The sequence below is a fragment of the Sebastes fasciatus genome, chromosome 15 (assembly GCF_043250625.1).
Source record: "Sebastes fasciatus isolate fSebFas1 chromosome 15, fSebFas1.pri, whole genome shotgun sequence".
Taxonomy (NCBI): domain Eukaryota; kingdom Metazoa; phylum Chordata; class Actinopteri; order Perciformes; family Sebastidae; genus Sebastes; species Sebastes fasciatus.
Window position 1 is genome coordinate 28,718,486 of NC_133809.1, and position 15,524 is coordinate 28,734,009.

General features: G+C 42.9%; 1 protein-coding gene across 6 annotated transcripts in view; it reads left to right on the forward strand.

Annotated features, from left to right (window-relative positions):
* The window catches only part of LOC141752024 (scavenger receptor cysteine-rich type 1 protein M130-like), an 82,217-nt gene extending 73,496 nt beyond the window's left edge, over nt 1-8,721 (forward strand). For 5 of the 6 annotated variants that reach the window (XM_074609760.1, XM_074609763.1, XM_074609759.1 and 2 more), the window contains 5 exons: nt 492-806; nt 900-1,181; nt 7,120-7,449; nt 8,285-8,367; nt 8,491-8,721. In XM_074609760.1, coding sequence (XP_074465861.1) covers nt 492-806; nt 900-1,181; nt 7,120-7,449; nt 8,285-8,367; nt 8,491-8,571 — 1,091 coding nt within the window. In that variant the 3' untranslated portion in view covers nt 8,572-8,721. Of the gene's footprint in view, nt 1-491; nt 807-899; nt 1,182-6,034; nt 6,468-7,119; nt 7,450-8,284; nt 8,368-8,490 lie in introns of those variants that run through there. The other variant, XM_074609764.1, reaches the window with a different exon arrangement.
* Nucleotides 8,722-15,524: the final 6,803 nt, after the last annotated feature.

A 15,524-nucleotide genomic window follows, 5' to 3' on the forward strand; every position in this document is an offset into this window, starting at 1 on the left:
AACATTAATGAGGTAATCGCCACAAGGAGGACGGAGCGCTCACAGCCGGTGTGTACGGTGCAGCGGCGCAAAGTAGGCCCCTACAGACCCTCAGCAAAAGCTCTATTGGAGAGGCGAGACACACTGCCACCCGACGGTAAAGATCAGAGTCAGCGCGCTATACATATTGACCGTAATCGTTTCTTTTAAAATGTCCAGTGTAATCGGTAACACCGATGTTGTAATAAGTTTATTAACCGGTGGAAAAATGTCCTCAACGTCACATCACTAATATGAAACATACATGTCTGCTGCTTCAGGAGTGCCCTCTGCCAACCAGCAACCAGCCTGAGAGGACTCCTTCTTCAGCTTGACAGCTTTCTAATGATGAACTCATGTTGGAACTGTTCTGAGTCCAGTTTGAATCACTGAATTGTTGTTTCATGACATCTTTTTATTTTGTGTCTGGTGTCTTTTATCTCTCTCTATTTTATCTTCTATCATCTCTCCAGACTCTGTCAGGCTGGTGAATGGGACTAGTCTGTGCTCAGGCAGACTGGAGGTGAAGTCTAGCCAGTCTAACCAGTGGTGGTCCTCAGTGTGTGAAGCTGACTTTGACCAGCAGGATGCAGAGGTGGTCTGTAGGGAGCTTCGCTGTGGGGCTCCTTCAGTCCTCCAGGGGGCGCTCTATGGAGAAGTGGAGGATCCAATGTGGACCAAAGAGTTCCAGTGTGGAGGAACTGAGTCTGCTGTCCTGGACTGTAGAAGCTCAGGCTCGGATAGAAACACCTGCTCACCTGGCAAAGCTGTTGGACTCACCTGCTCAGGTAGAAGAGGAGCTGCAGCTCTGATCTGGTTCATTTCTGTTCTAATGAAACTCACTTTATTCTTTTACTGATGACTCTCTTGTTTTTGTTCAGAGCCTGTCAGGTTGGTGGGAGGAGACAGTCGCTGTGCAGGAAAACTGGAGGTGTATCATGGAGACTGGAGACCAGTGGAATACTCTTACTGGACCCTGAGGGAAGCAGCTATTGTCTGCAGACAGTTGGACTGTGGCTCTGCTGTTTCTGTAGGACGGAGGGATGAGTCCTCAGACAGATCTGTGTGGTGGATCAGGACTGACTGTGTTCGGTCCGGATTTGCTCTGAGGGAGTGTGCAGCATCACATTCCTCTAACTCCATCCTGGATCTCACCTGCTCAGGTAAGCCCATCAGTGACATCATCTATGACAGTAATGTTTCCAGTATGTTCCTTCCTCCGTCACAGTGACAGTCGGTGGTTTCCATTGGACTGAACTGTAAAGTTATCCAGGACAATGACATCCTAAAGTGTAAAGAAGTGTATGGCAAGCCGTTTTAACATTTAATAGCTCAGCTTGACTATCCACAATTAACATTAGAGATATCTACAATTACATTTTGACTAGTCAGAATTATATTGTGACTAGTCAGAATTCTTATTCTAGTCATTGTGACTAGTCAAAACGACAGTTAGAGATATCTGTAATTCAGTTCTGACTTTCCTAAATAACAGTTACAGATATCTCAAACCTCATTATGACTAGTCAGAGTTGTTGTCATGACGTTGCTCATCAAGGCTTCGCATTGGATATTGGCCGAACAATGCATCTGAACAGTGTTAGCAGAAGCTTTTGCTAACTTGAATATATTTGGTAAAGTTGGAAAGATATTCACAGATTCAAACTTCCCGGATCAATAGCTCATAAGAGAAACATAAAAGAGTTCTCTTTCTAACCGTAGTAAGGTAAACAACGAGCTACAACCTCATTTTAATCACAACGAGCCGTCCTCCGAGCTGGACACGTAACATCGGTCTCTATTTGCAGCCGGCTGTGAGACGAGTGGTCGGGGACCGCTGTGGATCAGATAGTTAGAAAATGACATGAAATGGAAAGAGCTCATCATCAAGGAATCTGTGGCCAATGAGAGCTTTGTTCACTAGAAAGTTGTGGTAGAAATTTACAGCGTATTGTAGATTTATTGTCTCCAGACACACTTTATAAACCCATACGGCTGCAGTGCAGCGCCATAGTAGGTTTGAATAGCTTCACCTCCCGTCCCCATTAGAGTTATGACTAGGCAAAACAACGTTGCAGATATCTCTAATGAATCTCCTGTCTAGCTATTAAATGTTAAAACAGCTTGCCATAGAAGTGGGCTTGTTTCTGAATGCTTCAAACTCTCCACAGACTGCTGAGCTTCACCTGACAGGACACACCTGTCTGTCTGTAGGCCTTCCCATTTCCCAGTTTGTACATCCTCGATTCCGTTCCTGAAGAGGCGAGGAAGAGACGCGAGAAGAGAGGAGTTAAGGCAACAGGCTTTTAACAAAATGAGACATCCTCGCCTCGGAGCCGTCATTTTAAAGCCACATCAATTAAATATGACGTGTGGCACATTGTCACGCCTCTTTGATACGTCACAGGTGTCTCTGTTCGCACTTCTATCTCATTAATTTACGTGTTATTTTAACTAAATTCTATACTCACAAATCCAAATTCTTCATTCATGACCATGTCAGACAATACTGTATGTGTCCTCTACAGGTGCAGCTCAAAAAATTTAAATATTGCGAAAAAGTACAATATTCTTCGTCAGTTATTTAAGAAAGTGAAAATTGTATATATTCTAGACTCATTACACATAAACTAAAATGTTTCAAGCATTTTTTCATTTTAATTTTGATAATTACAGCCTACAACTCAAAAAAGAAAGAAAAGGGTATCTCATAATATTAGAATATTTCATAAGATCAACCAAAACAAGGATTTACAATAAAGAAAGGTCCAACTTCTGAAAAGTATGTGCATTTATTCACTCAATACTTGGTATTGAGTGAATAAATGCACGAATTACTGCATCAATGCGGCGTGGCATGGAGGCGGTCAGCCTGTGGCACTGCTGAGGCGTTATTGAAGCCCAGGTTGCTTTGATAGTGGTCTTCAGCTCATCTGTATTGTTGGGTTGGATGTTTCTCATCTTCCTCTTGACAATACCCCGTAGATTCTCTATGGGGTTCAGGTCAGGCGAGTTGGCTGGCCAATCAAGCACAGTAACATCATGGTCAGCAAACCAGTTAGTAGTAGTTTTGGCACTGTGGGCAGATGCTAAGTCCTGCTGGAATAGGAAATCGGCATCTCCATAAAGTTTTTTCAGCAGATGGAAGCATGAAGTGCTCTAAAATGTCCTGGTAGACGCCTGCGTTGACTTTGGACTTGATAAAACACAGTGGACCAACACCAGCAGATGACATGGCACCCCAAATCATCACCGACTGTGGAAACTTCACACTGGACTTCAAGCAACTTGGATTCTGTGCCTCTCCACTCTTCCCCCAGACTCTGGAACCTTGATTGCCAAATGAAATGCAAAATTTACTTTCATCTGAAAAGAGGACTTTGGACCACTGAGCAATGGTCCAGTTCTTCTTCTCCTTAGCCCAGTTAAGATGCTTCTGACGTTGTCTCTGGTTCAGCAGTGGCTTGATATGAGGAATGCGACAGCTGTAGCCCATTTCCTGAAGGCGTCTGTGAGTGGTGGCTCTTGATGCACTGACTCCAGCCTCAGTCCACTCCTTGTGAAGCTCTGCCAAGTTCTTGAATCTGCTTTGCTTGGCAATCTTCTCAAGGCTGTGGTCATCCCTGTTGCTTGTGCACCTTTTCCTACCACACTTTTCCCTTCCCGTCAACTTTCCATGAATTTCAATAGTGCTTCGATACAGCACTCGGCGAACAGCCATGACCGATGACCTTCTGTGACTGACCCTCCTTGTGGAGGGTGTTGATGATCGTCTTCTGGACAACTGTCAAGTCAGCAGCCTTCCCCATGATTGTGGTTGCGTGTACTGAACTAGACCGAGAGATATACGGTATTTATACTGTATGAATAGTAATTTACTCAAACTCTAAATGAAATATTCTAATATTTTGAGATACCTTTTTCTTTCTTTTTAGAGCTGTAGGCTGTAAATATCAAAATGAAAATGAAAACATTGCTTGAAATGTTTTAGTTTTTGTGTAATGAGTCTAGAATATATCAAATTTTCACTTTCTTAAATAACCGACGAAGAATATTGAACTTTTTCACGATATTCAAATTTTTTGAGCTGCACCTCTATATCTGAATGTACAAACAAAAAAGCTGTTAAAACATATAAACCACTGTAAGCTTTACAAGATATTTATCTAATATTTTTTATTACAACCTTTAGTCCTCCTGGCGTGTTTGTAATTGTAGACTCGAGTTGTATACACAAGTGTTTTAAACTTGATAACTGCCTCAATAAAGTTGTTAAAAAAAACTTCGGCTCCTTCGGCAAGCCTTCTCGCTCCTCCAGATGCATTTTAAGAATTGTGATGTCCTTAAAGATGGAGTGCTGAGATCGATTTCCGGATCACAAGCCGGAGCATCGATGATCGGCTTGATAGGGGACAAGGAGGCACAAAATCAGGTCCATTTTGTTAAACAAAGGGTCAACAAAACATAGAAAAACATGTAAACGGAAGCGGTGGTGCATTGAACACTCTGTTGTGCTACGCAAATACTTTATACTTTATACTTTATTGTCAGACAGGTCTGAAATTTGTTTTGCATCACAGCAGCTCCGTTTGCAACATCACAGAAAGGACAAAGACAATAAACAAGGATACAAACATTTAAACATTACAATCACAGAAGACAATATTCAGGGCCCTTTAACGCACATTTGATCTGGGATTAGGCTCCATATTTAGTTTAAGGATTGACTGGTGCACAAAAGAGTGCTTCAGTCTAACCTTATTAAATCGTGGAACCCTGTATCTCTGATTTGATGGTAACAGTTGATATTCACTGTTCAAAACATGGTTGGGGTTAGAGACGATGTTGTTAGCCAGCCTTAAGATGTTATTATGATAGGCTGATTCATAGAGTTTCTCAAGGGGTTGACCAACAATCTTTGAGCAGATTTTCATTTGTTGGAGCAGTTTTGACTTTAAAGTAATTGACAAATTATTGTACCATGTAGTATAACAATACTGCAGGACACTCATAATCACAGAAGTAAAAAACAATAGAAGAATTTGTTTACTTGCCCCAAAAGACCTGAGGCGGCGGAGAAAGTAAATTCTTTGTTTTGTCTTTTTACAGACAAATTCAATGTGGTCTTTCCAAGATAACAGATGATCAATCATTACTCCCAAATATTTATATGAAAATACCTGCAGGATTTTTTCATTATGAATAACAACAGGAACTGTATGAGAATCAGATGGTGAACCAAATACAATTTCTTCCGTTTTCTTTGTGTTAATCTGAAGAGCATTACTGTCACTCCACTCGACCATTTTGTCCACGCCATGTTGGTGCAGCTCAGGGTTGTCCGAGTGACTTAACAGAGATATTATAGCCGTATCATCAGAATACTTTAGGATGTATTGATTTGGTGTATTTGTACGACAGTCATCGGTGTAAAAGGTGAAAAGCATAGCTGAACTCACGCAACCCTGAGGAGCCCCGACATTGGTCGTGATGGCAGTGGAAAGGGTTTTATTCACTTTTACAATTTGAACTCTGTTAGTGAGAAAAGAGGCATACCAGTGAATTAAATAGGGATTCAGTTCCTGCTGGACCATTTTTGACACCAAGATGTCTGTCTGTATTGTATTGAAGGCTGATGAAAAGTCTAGAAAAAGGGCTCTTGCAAAGTTTTTTGGTTTGTCTAAATGTTTTGTAATACAGCGTCTTCTGTACCACAACCCTGCTTATATGCAAATTGATATGGATCAAGTTTGTCTTTTGTTGTACTGACAAGATATTGGAGCAGAATTCTTTCTAGAGATTTCATAATCACTGAGGTAAGGGCTATTGGCCTAAAATCCAAAATGCAGTGCCGACAGGGTTTGTGCACGTCGCTGCCGATTGGGTAACACCTCTGACACACCTACCATTTCGAGGAAACATGCCGTTCAACCCAGAAACCGTAGCAAACCAGAGCACACTGTTTTCAGACTGAACGTGACCCAGCTCTCAGCCAATCATCTCTCTGTGTTTACAGACCTGCTGCTTCAGCCCAACATCTCTGGGTCCTCCTCCGTGGACGGGGTCTCCGAGGCCCAGCAGCAGGGGTTTCACGTGCTCAGGGGCTCCACCTTCACCATCAGCTGCTCCATCCAGCCACAGTACAGAGAAGGCTCCTTCCAACTCACCTTCACCTCCTCCACTTCAGCACACACCTACACCCAGCCAGCTGTCAATCACTCCACCCACTTCCTGTTTCCTGCTGCAGAGCCCGCCCACCAAGGAAGCTACAGCTGTGTTTATCACGTCTATGTTTTTTCTCATGACTTCTTCTCTGAGAGCCGTCTGATCTCTCTCACTGTCGCAGGTAAGCTGACTGTTTACATGCAGGTTTGGAAAATGTGATTGGTCCGAACAGAGTGAAAATGATCAGCTGACAACAGAAAAGCGTTAATTCTGTAGTGAAGTATTTTGCTTAGTTTTATAATTAAAGAGTTTGCTTATTTCACAGGAATTTTACTTAATTTTGTGTATAAGGAATTTTGTTATTTCATAAGAATTTTACTTAATTTCGTACCTAAGAAATTTTATAATTTCTTAAGAAATTTGCATGTTTTTGTACTTCATGAATTTACGTAATTGTATCATTAAGAATTTTGCTTTTTATAATTAAGAATTTTCCATAATTTTGTAATTGAGGATTTTTTTTATTTCATAATAATTTTATATGATTTTATACTTACGGAATTTTTTTTATTTCATAATAATTTTCCTGTTTTTTATTTAAGAAGGTTAATAATTTTTGTCTGAACCTTCAGAGATCATAGAGACTAAAACATGAATAAAAATTAGAGGTTTATTCTACGTGGAGATGACGTCACTTTAGGACGTCTGCTCACCACCAACTAAAGAGAGAAATTTAGTACTAGTACCACTTTAGCAAAGTACTTTAAGGGTTATGACATATTCAGTCATAATAAGTCCATGCATGTTGCACCTCTGAAAAACCTACGATTTTGAGGAAACACGCAGTTCAACCCGGAAACCGTAGCAAACCAGCACACACTGTTTTCAGACTGAACGTGCCCCAGCTCTCAGCCAATCATCTCTCTGTGTTTACAGACCTGCTGCTTCAGCCCAACATCTCTGCGTCCTCCTCCGTGGACGGGGTCTCCGAGGCCCAGCAGCAGGGGTTTCAGGTGCTCAGGGGCTCCACCTTCACCATCAGCTGCTCCACCCAGCCACAGTACCCAGGAGGCTCCTTCCAGCTCACCTTCACCTCCTCCACCTCAGCACTCAACTACACCCAGCCAGCTGTCAATCACTCCGCCCACTTCCTGTTTCCTGCTGCAGAGCCCGCCCACCAAGGAAGCTACAGCTGTGTTTATCACGTCTATGTTTTTTCTCATGACTTCTTCTCTGAGAGCCGTCTGATCTCTCTCACTGTCGCAGGTAAGCTGACTGTTTACATGCAGGTTTGGAAAATGTGATTGGTCCGAACAGAGTGAAAATGATCAGCTGACAACAAAGCTTTAATTCTGTAGTGAAGTATTGTGCTTAGTTTTATAATTAAGGACTTTGCTTATTTTACAAGAATTTTACTAAATTTTGTACTTATGGAATTTTCTTATTTAATAAGATTTTTACTTAATTTTATACATGAGGAATTTTCTTATTTCATAAGAATTTCACTTAATTTGTACTTAACAAATTTTCCTCTTTCGTAAGAATTTTACTTAATTTTGAACGTACGGAATTTTATTATTTCGCAAGAAATCATGGAGATTAAAACATGACTACAAATTTGAGGTTTATTCTACGTGGAGATGACGTCACTTTAGGACGTCTGCACACAACCAACTAAAGAGAGATATTTAGTACTAGTGCCACTTTAGCAAAGTACTTTCAGGGTTATGACATATTCAGTCATAATAAGCCCATGCATGTTGTTGTTTCTGGAATGACACTGTGACTACTGTCATTGTGTTACACGTGTCATATATAAATGTCAACAGCAAACAATCTACTGTAGGACAGAGCATGTTTGGTTATAAACATAGAAAAGTCTCACTAAAGTCACGTCAGTTGTATTTCTACAGATTAATCTCAGAGGACTTTATAATCTGTCCAACAAAGAACAGTCTCTGTCCTCAGATCCTCGATTCACATAAAGAAGATTCAAGAAGTGATTTTAGATTTCAGGTCACTACAGTTTGTGTTTAATGGGAGCTGTTGGACTCATGAAGTCATGTGATGTGATGTGATGACTGTCCATGTGTTTGATCAGATCCAAAGCCTCTTATCATCGGAGTGGTCGTCCTGGTGCTGATTCTGCTGTTGGTGACCACTGGCCTTTACTTCTACTGTAAGGTACTGACACACGTTTGTTGTTCAGACCACTGACTGACATGAAGCACTCAGTCTGTGTTTATTGAAATGAAGAGAGAGGAGTGATGCAGGAAGTCACATCTGTGTGCTGTCATGTGTCTCCAGGCCACCAGGGGGCAGAACCCGGTCAGACGAATGAACACTGAGCTGGTTTATTATAAAATGGGTGTTCCTGCAGCTGAATGAGGGCCGACTGAAGAGGAAGGAGCTCAGGGAGCAGAGTAGCACCTCCAAGGAGCTCATCTCACATCCAGATGGATTTATAACACACAACGTTTTGGATTTTGCTTATTTCATAAGAATTTTACATAATGTTTTATTAAAGGATTTTGCAAATCAGTCACGATTAAGTACTTATTTATTAAGAATTTTGCTTAACTTTGTGATTGAGGAATTTTCTTATTACATAAGAATTTTACTAAATCTTATTTCAGTAGAATTTGACTTATTTTTGTACATAAGAGATTTACTTAATTTGGCACTTGCAGCTTTCTGAAGGACTCATTCAAGTCAAACAACACAGAAACATGATGTCAGTGAACCAAGGGAGACACAGTCAGTTAAACAAGCAGCAGTTAACAAGGAGAGGACACACTGAAACAGTAAAATATCATCCCACACCATTTATGATCAGCATTTCTCCTTTCGCATGCATATATTCTCCTTTCACATGCATATATTCTCCTTTCACATTGTTCTGCTCAGACCTAATGTCGACTCTGTGTCCTATATTAGGCGTTGCCGTCAGCTAAACTCTTCCCATATTCTTCCTCCAAGGAACAGACCAGTGTGTTGTATTTGGACAGGTTTAATATGACAAAGTGTGAAACTGAAAAACATACAATCAAATATTAACACAGGTGAGCATTCTAGCAAATATAAACAAGTTACATAAAGTCAATGTGATACACTGTAATGTAAATATACATCCATCTGCCATGTGTCCATTTTCAATTAACTACATGTAGCACATGCTGCCAAAGTCTTTCTAATTGTAACAAACCATCAAACTAAACACTCAAAAATATACTTCAAGTCATAAAATAAATCATACTCACTGGCATTGCCACTCAGAGGGACAGAAAATGCAGGATGGATATGGATAGAATTGTATGCTCACTCTGGCAAAACAGTGCCATCTTGTTGCAAAACAGGAAGAGAAGAAGAATACTATTTCCTGTCACATGTGCTCTTTATTTACTTTGCAAAAACTTCACCACCAAAACATAACATTAAGTGGTAGTAATTGCTTCAAAAAAGGTGCAAGTCCATTACACTCCCCGCCTGGCATTAGTGATGATGCCACTCAATCATCTAGTTTTCTGGGGATAGAAGGAGGATGCACTCTGAGATAGGTCTGAGAAAGGTCTTGATCATCTTGTTCCGGACTACTTTGATCTCTACTTTCCGGACAACTCCATCTTTACCAGGTAGGGCCTTCACAATAACTCCCATTGGCCATTCATTCCTTCTTACTTGTTTGTCCTTCATCAGGACAACATCTCCTTTCTTAAGGTTTGGCCGGTTGTGAAACCACTTCTGGCGGCTTTGAGGTGTGCTCAGGTACTCTTTACGTCATCGAGCCCAAAAGATGTCAGCCAAGACCTGAACTCTCTTTCACTGGTGTTGGAACATATCACCTTTGGTGAAATCTTCAGGAGGGATTTCAGGAACACCAATTTTCTGGGTGAGGAGAGTAGAAGGGGTCAAGATAAGAAGTGCTTCTGGGTCGCAAGAGATAGGCACAAGTGGTCTTGCATTGAGGATAGCTGAAACCTCTGCCATCAGTAGTAAGAACTTCGTGGGGCAACTTTGGATTTCCGGCTTGCAGGAGCATGGAATCTAGGATACGTCGTGCTATCCCTATTATTCCCTCCCACACCCCACCCATGTGAGATGAGTGAGGGGGGTTGAAAACCCACTGGCATCACTGGGTCAGCAGCTAGTCCTCAACACTAGCCACTCTAGGGTGTGGGTGGTCCAACTTCTGCTCCTTGGATGCGCCAACAAAGTTGGTTCCACAGTCTGTACTCAGTTGTTTGGCTGGACCTCTGGTGGCAAAGAATCGGCGGAGGGCGTTGATGAAGCTAGAGGAAGTCATACTCTCTATAACCTCAATATGGACTGCTCTTGTAGACAAGCAAGTGAACAGAACAGCCCATCTCTTACTGCACGCTTGTCCACCTCTGGTGCGGTGTGCCGATACCTCCCAGGGGCCGAAAACATCCAGCCCAACATAAAAGAACGGGGGATCCATCTGTAGGCGTTCAGAGGGCAGGTCTGCCATCTTCTGATGCTCCATCCGACCTCGTAATTTTCTGCATAATACACACCTGTATATAACGCTGCTGATCCTTCTCTTACCTCCTACAATCCATAAACCACTTGATCTCACAGCTCCCTCAGTTATGTGCCTTCCTTGATGCTTTACTGATGCATGGTGGTGGCGAATGAGCAGCACAGCCACGTGATGTTTGCCTGGAATGAGGAGAGGATTTGCTTCATGACTCTGTAGGTTAGACTGTGAGAGGCGTCCTCCCACTCGAAGCAAGCCATCATCATCTATGACTGGATGAAGTTTTCGAAGAAGACTATTGGATGGTAAATCCTGTTTTGCATGAAGACATTTGATTTCTTTTGTGTACTCATGTTGCACACATTTGATAACATCATGCTCCGCTTTAATCAGAACCTCTTCTGTGAGCACCTTCTTACATAAGTGCCATCCAGTGCAGCTGCTGTCATTCCTAGACTTGACATAGCTGTGAGCGATGTGACGAAGGTGAGCCACCGCTTTGACTAGAGTCCCATTTGGAAAACCGCTCAAAGCGTTGTGTTCCTAAAGTACCTTTTGACACTGTCGTGGTGAGTGTGGTCACTTTAGGGTGTATATCCATGTCTGAATCTGGGTTGATGAGCTAGAATTGAGCCTCCTCTTCATCTGCAACGTTCTCATTTTTCAGCAGGGATGCTGGACCAGACAGCCAATTAGTACTGGGTAGGTTGCATGCAGTCACTGATCGAGAGCCATGGTCGGCGGGATTGTGCTCACTGGGAACGTATTTCCACTGCTCTGGCTTTGAAGAATGTTTTATTCTCTGTACGTGATTGGTCACATACATAGAATTGTCTGTTTTGGTTGTGAATATATCCGAGTATCACTTTGCTGTCGGTGTAGAAGGTGACCCTGTCAATGTTCATGTCAAGTTCTCGCACAATGATCTCAGACATTTCCACAGCAAGTACCGCAGCACAGAGTTCTAGTCTGGGAACAGTAGGCTCTGGTGCAGGGGCTAGCTTAGCCTTACCTAAAACAAAGCCAAGTTCACTATGACCACTCTCGTGGGTGACCTTCAAGTAAGCTACAGCAGATATAGCTTTGACTGAAGCATCCGAGAATACACAGAGCTCTGTGTTCTCGGCCTGAGATATGGAGAATGATACATAGGTGCGAGGCACATGCTGCTCCATAAGATCTTGTAAAGAATCTTGCCATCTTCTCCATTCATTGTACATGTCCTGAGGTAAGGGACTATCCCATTCAAGGCCGCCTCTGGAGAGCTCCCTGAGAAGAAGTCTTCCTTGTCACAGGGGCCAGGAATCCTAAAGGATCAAACAGGCTATTGATCGCTGAAAACACTCCACGCCGTGTGAAGGGCTTCTGAGTCTGTGGAACCTGGAAGGTGAATGTGTCAGAACTGACGTTCCAGCTGACACCCAAGCTGCGTTGAACTGGAATCTCGTCCTCTGCCAGGTCCAAGTTTTTAATGTCCTTTGCCCGATCTTCAACAGGGAAAGCATTCATCACTTCCGGTCTGTTGGATGCAATCTTGTGGAGACGGATGTTGGATTGAGCAAGCATTTTTTGAGCTCTTCTCAGAACATCAATAGCTTCGGCTTCAGTCGGAAAGGACTTCAGGGCATCATCAACATAGAAAACCCTTTCTATGAAGTGCATTGCATCACTGCCATACTGCCCTTCTGTTTCCTTTGTTGCCTTTCGCAATCTGAAGATTGCCACAGCTGGAGAGGGTCGGTTACCAAAGACATGTACTCTCATGCGGTAGTCAACCATATCCTTGCTGAGGTCATTGTCTGTGTACCACAGAAATCGCAAGATGTCTCTGTCTTCCTCTTCAACAACAAAACAATAAAACATTTGTTGAATGTCAGCTGTGATGGTGACAGGTTCCTTTCGGAAATGTAGGAGGACCCCTAAAAGACTGTTTATTAAGGTCTGGTCCTGCAAGTAGTATGTTGTTAAGGGAAACTCCATCGAACTGAGCACTTGAGTCAAATACCACGCGTATCTGCCAAGGTTTCTGTGGGTGGTAGACCCCGAACATTGGAATGTACCATCTTTCCTTTCCTTCCTCAATCGGTGGGGCCAGCTCTGCATGGTCATTATGCAGCAGCTTCTGCATAAACTCGAGAAATTGAGCTCTCATGTCTCCTTTCTTGTCCAACATGCGCCTGAGACAGAAACCTCCTGAAGGCATAGTCTCTATTACTTGGGAGAAGACGTATGGGTACGCAAAATGGCAGTGGGGCGACCCAGCTGTTAGTGTTTTCTTTGAAGCTTTCCTCCATCTTCTGCAAGAACATCATATCTTCAACCGATGGAGCTAGCTGGTTATCCCTGTCAGTGCGGCAGAAGGCGGTCTCGCCTAGTTTCTCCAAACATGACTCTGTGGCTAGAGCTGAGACATTCAGCTGTGGGGAAATGGCCGTTGGAATGTTCTTGATGCCGAATTTCTCCTTCACATTAATGTGACTGTCACATGGAGGGAAAAGGCCGGGGCGTCCATTGTCTAACTTGTGTTGGCGTATGAGTGTTGCCAAGACACACATCACCTAAAATGACCCAACCCATGTCCAGTTTCTGTGCATATGGGTCATTGTGACCCTTGTACTGCTGCCTCACCTTGTGAACAGTAGATCACGTCCGATCAGAAGGAGGATTTCTGCATCTGGGTCCAGCGGTGGTATCTGTTTAGCTATCGGCCTCAGATGTTGGTGATGCCAAGCAGCTTCAGGAGTACGGTTACATGGAATAGAACTGCACTCAATGAGTGTGGGAAGAGAGAGACAAATTTTCTCATCAATGGATTCCACAATGAAGCCGTGTGCTCTTCTGCCTGGTGTTTCCATTACCCCAGCACAGGTCTTCAGAGTATATGGCTCAGGTGTGTTGTCGACATTAAACATGTCAAAAAACTCGGCTCTCACGAGTGAAACATTGCTTTGTTCGTCCAAGATTGCATACATCTTCTTGGTGTTATGTTGTTGGTCCTGAGGGAAAACCTTGACAAGGCAAACCTTAGAGCATGATTTTCCTGATAAGCTGCCTCCACAAACTTTTGTGCACATTGTTGTCACGTCTGACTTTTCTTTGTCTTCTTCCTCCCCGCCATGCTCTTTAGGAGGGCAGGAAGTGGTGGCGGACTGTGCTGGCGGACCTGGATGAAGAGCGGATAAATGCCTCTCACTCCCGCATTCAAGGCACTTGATTGCAATCTCACAGTTTTTTGCCTGGTGAGTAGAGGATGCGAGACAGCGGTAGCAGATGTTATTTTCTCTAATGAACTTCTTTCTGTCCTCTAGAAGCATGTATCTGAAGCCCTTGCATTTTCTCAGTGGATGCGGCCTGTGATGCATGGGGCACATCTTACCCAGATCCTCCACTGACTTTTCTGCCTTTGTAAAAACACCGGTCTTGTGCACCATGACTGACTGCTTTGAACTGAAAAAGCGTGAGGGTCCTTCTTTCTTCTGGGTGGAAGAGTAGCGAGAAGCAGTTAAGAAACTTGGATCATTCCTTGCTTTGGCTTCCTTCCTCACAAACCCAGAAAAGAACCAAAATGGTGGAAATGTTACTTTATTGTCTTCTTTGAATTTTGACCCAACCATTGTCCACTTGTCTTGTAGGGGGAAAGAAAGCTTTTCCACAATTGGGGCTATTCCTCTGGATGTGTCCAGGTAGCTTAAACCTGGGAAGTACCCATCTAGCATTGCAGTCTACACTTCAAGCAGCAAATCTCCCAGTTCACAGAGCTTGACATGATCTTTGCTGCTCAATTTTGGAAAATGTTCAAATTTCATGAACAGTGACCTCTCTCTTACCTTGGGAGAACCATAACATTCTTCTAGTCGGGACCAGATCATTCCCAACCCAATTGTTGGCTGACGGTTGTTTAACCCTTTTGTTTGACTCCTTTAATTCTCCGAGCATATTCTGCTGACTCTGGGCCAAGCCACTTAATAAGCAGGCTCACTTCTTCACAGGGTGTGAGACCCAGTTCTGCTATGGTGCTCTTAAAGGTGGACTTCCAGCTGAGATAATTTTCAGGTTTGTCATCAAACTTTGTAAGTACTTCTGTTACCAGCTGGCTCTTTGCTAGAAACCTTGCAAGCTCAGTGGCTGTGATGTCACTGGCATTAGGTTGTGGATTGTGAATCTGTTGAGGATGTGGCTCATTGAATGAATAACAGTATTGCTGTTTACCTGTATCTTCATTCTTGATTGTAGATTTACCATCTCAAGGGGCACGTTCAGTCTGAAAACAGTGTGCACTGGTTTGCTATGGTCTCTGGGTTGAACGGCGTGTTTCCTCAAAATGGTGGGTGTGTCAGAGGTGTTACCCAATTTGCAGCGGCGTGCACAAACCCTGTCGTATTATAAAGGCACTGCATTTGCGTAGCACAACAGAGTGTTCAATGCACCACCGTTTCCGTTTACATGTTTTTCTATGTTTTGTTGACCCTCCGTTTAACAAAATGGACCTGATTTTGTGCCTCCTTGTCTCCTCGATCCTCGATGCTCCGGCTTGTGATCTGGAAATTGATCTCAGCGCTCCATCTTTAAGGACATCCCAATTCCTAAACTGCATCTGGAGGAGCGTGGAGGCTTGCCGAAGGAGCTATAAGCGACGCTACATCTGTGTATACTTTGCATAAGTCTTCTCGGCACATGTGTTTTTTAACAACTTTATTGAGGCAGTTATCAAGTTTAAAACACTTGTGTATATAACTGGAGTCTACAATTACAAACACGCCAGGAGGACTAAAGGTTGTAATAAAAAAGATTAAACAAATCAAAGTTAGATAAATATCTTTTAAAGGTCACATATTATACTCCA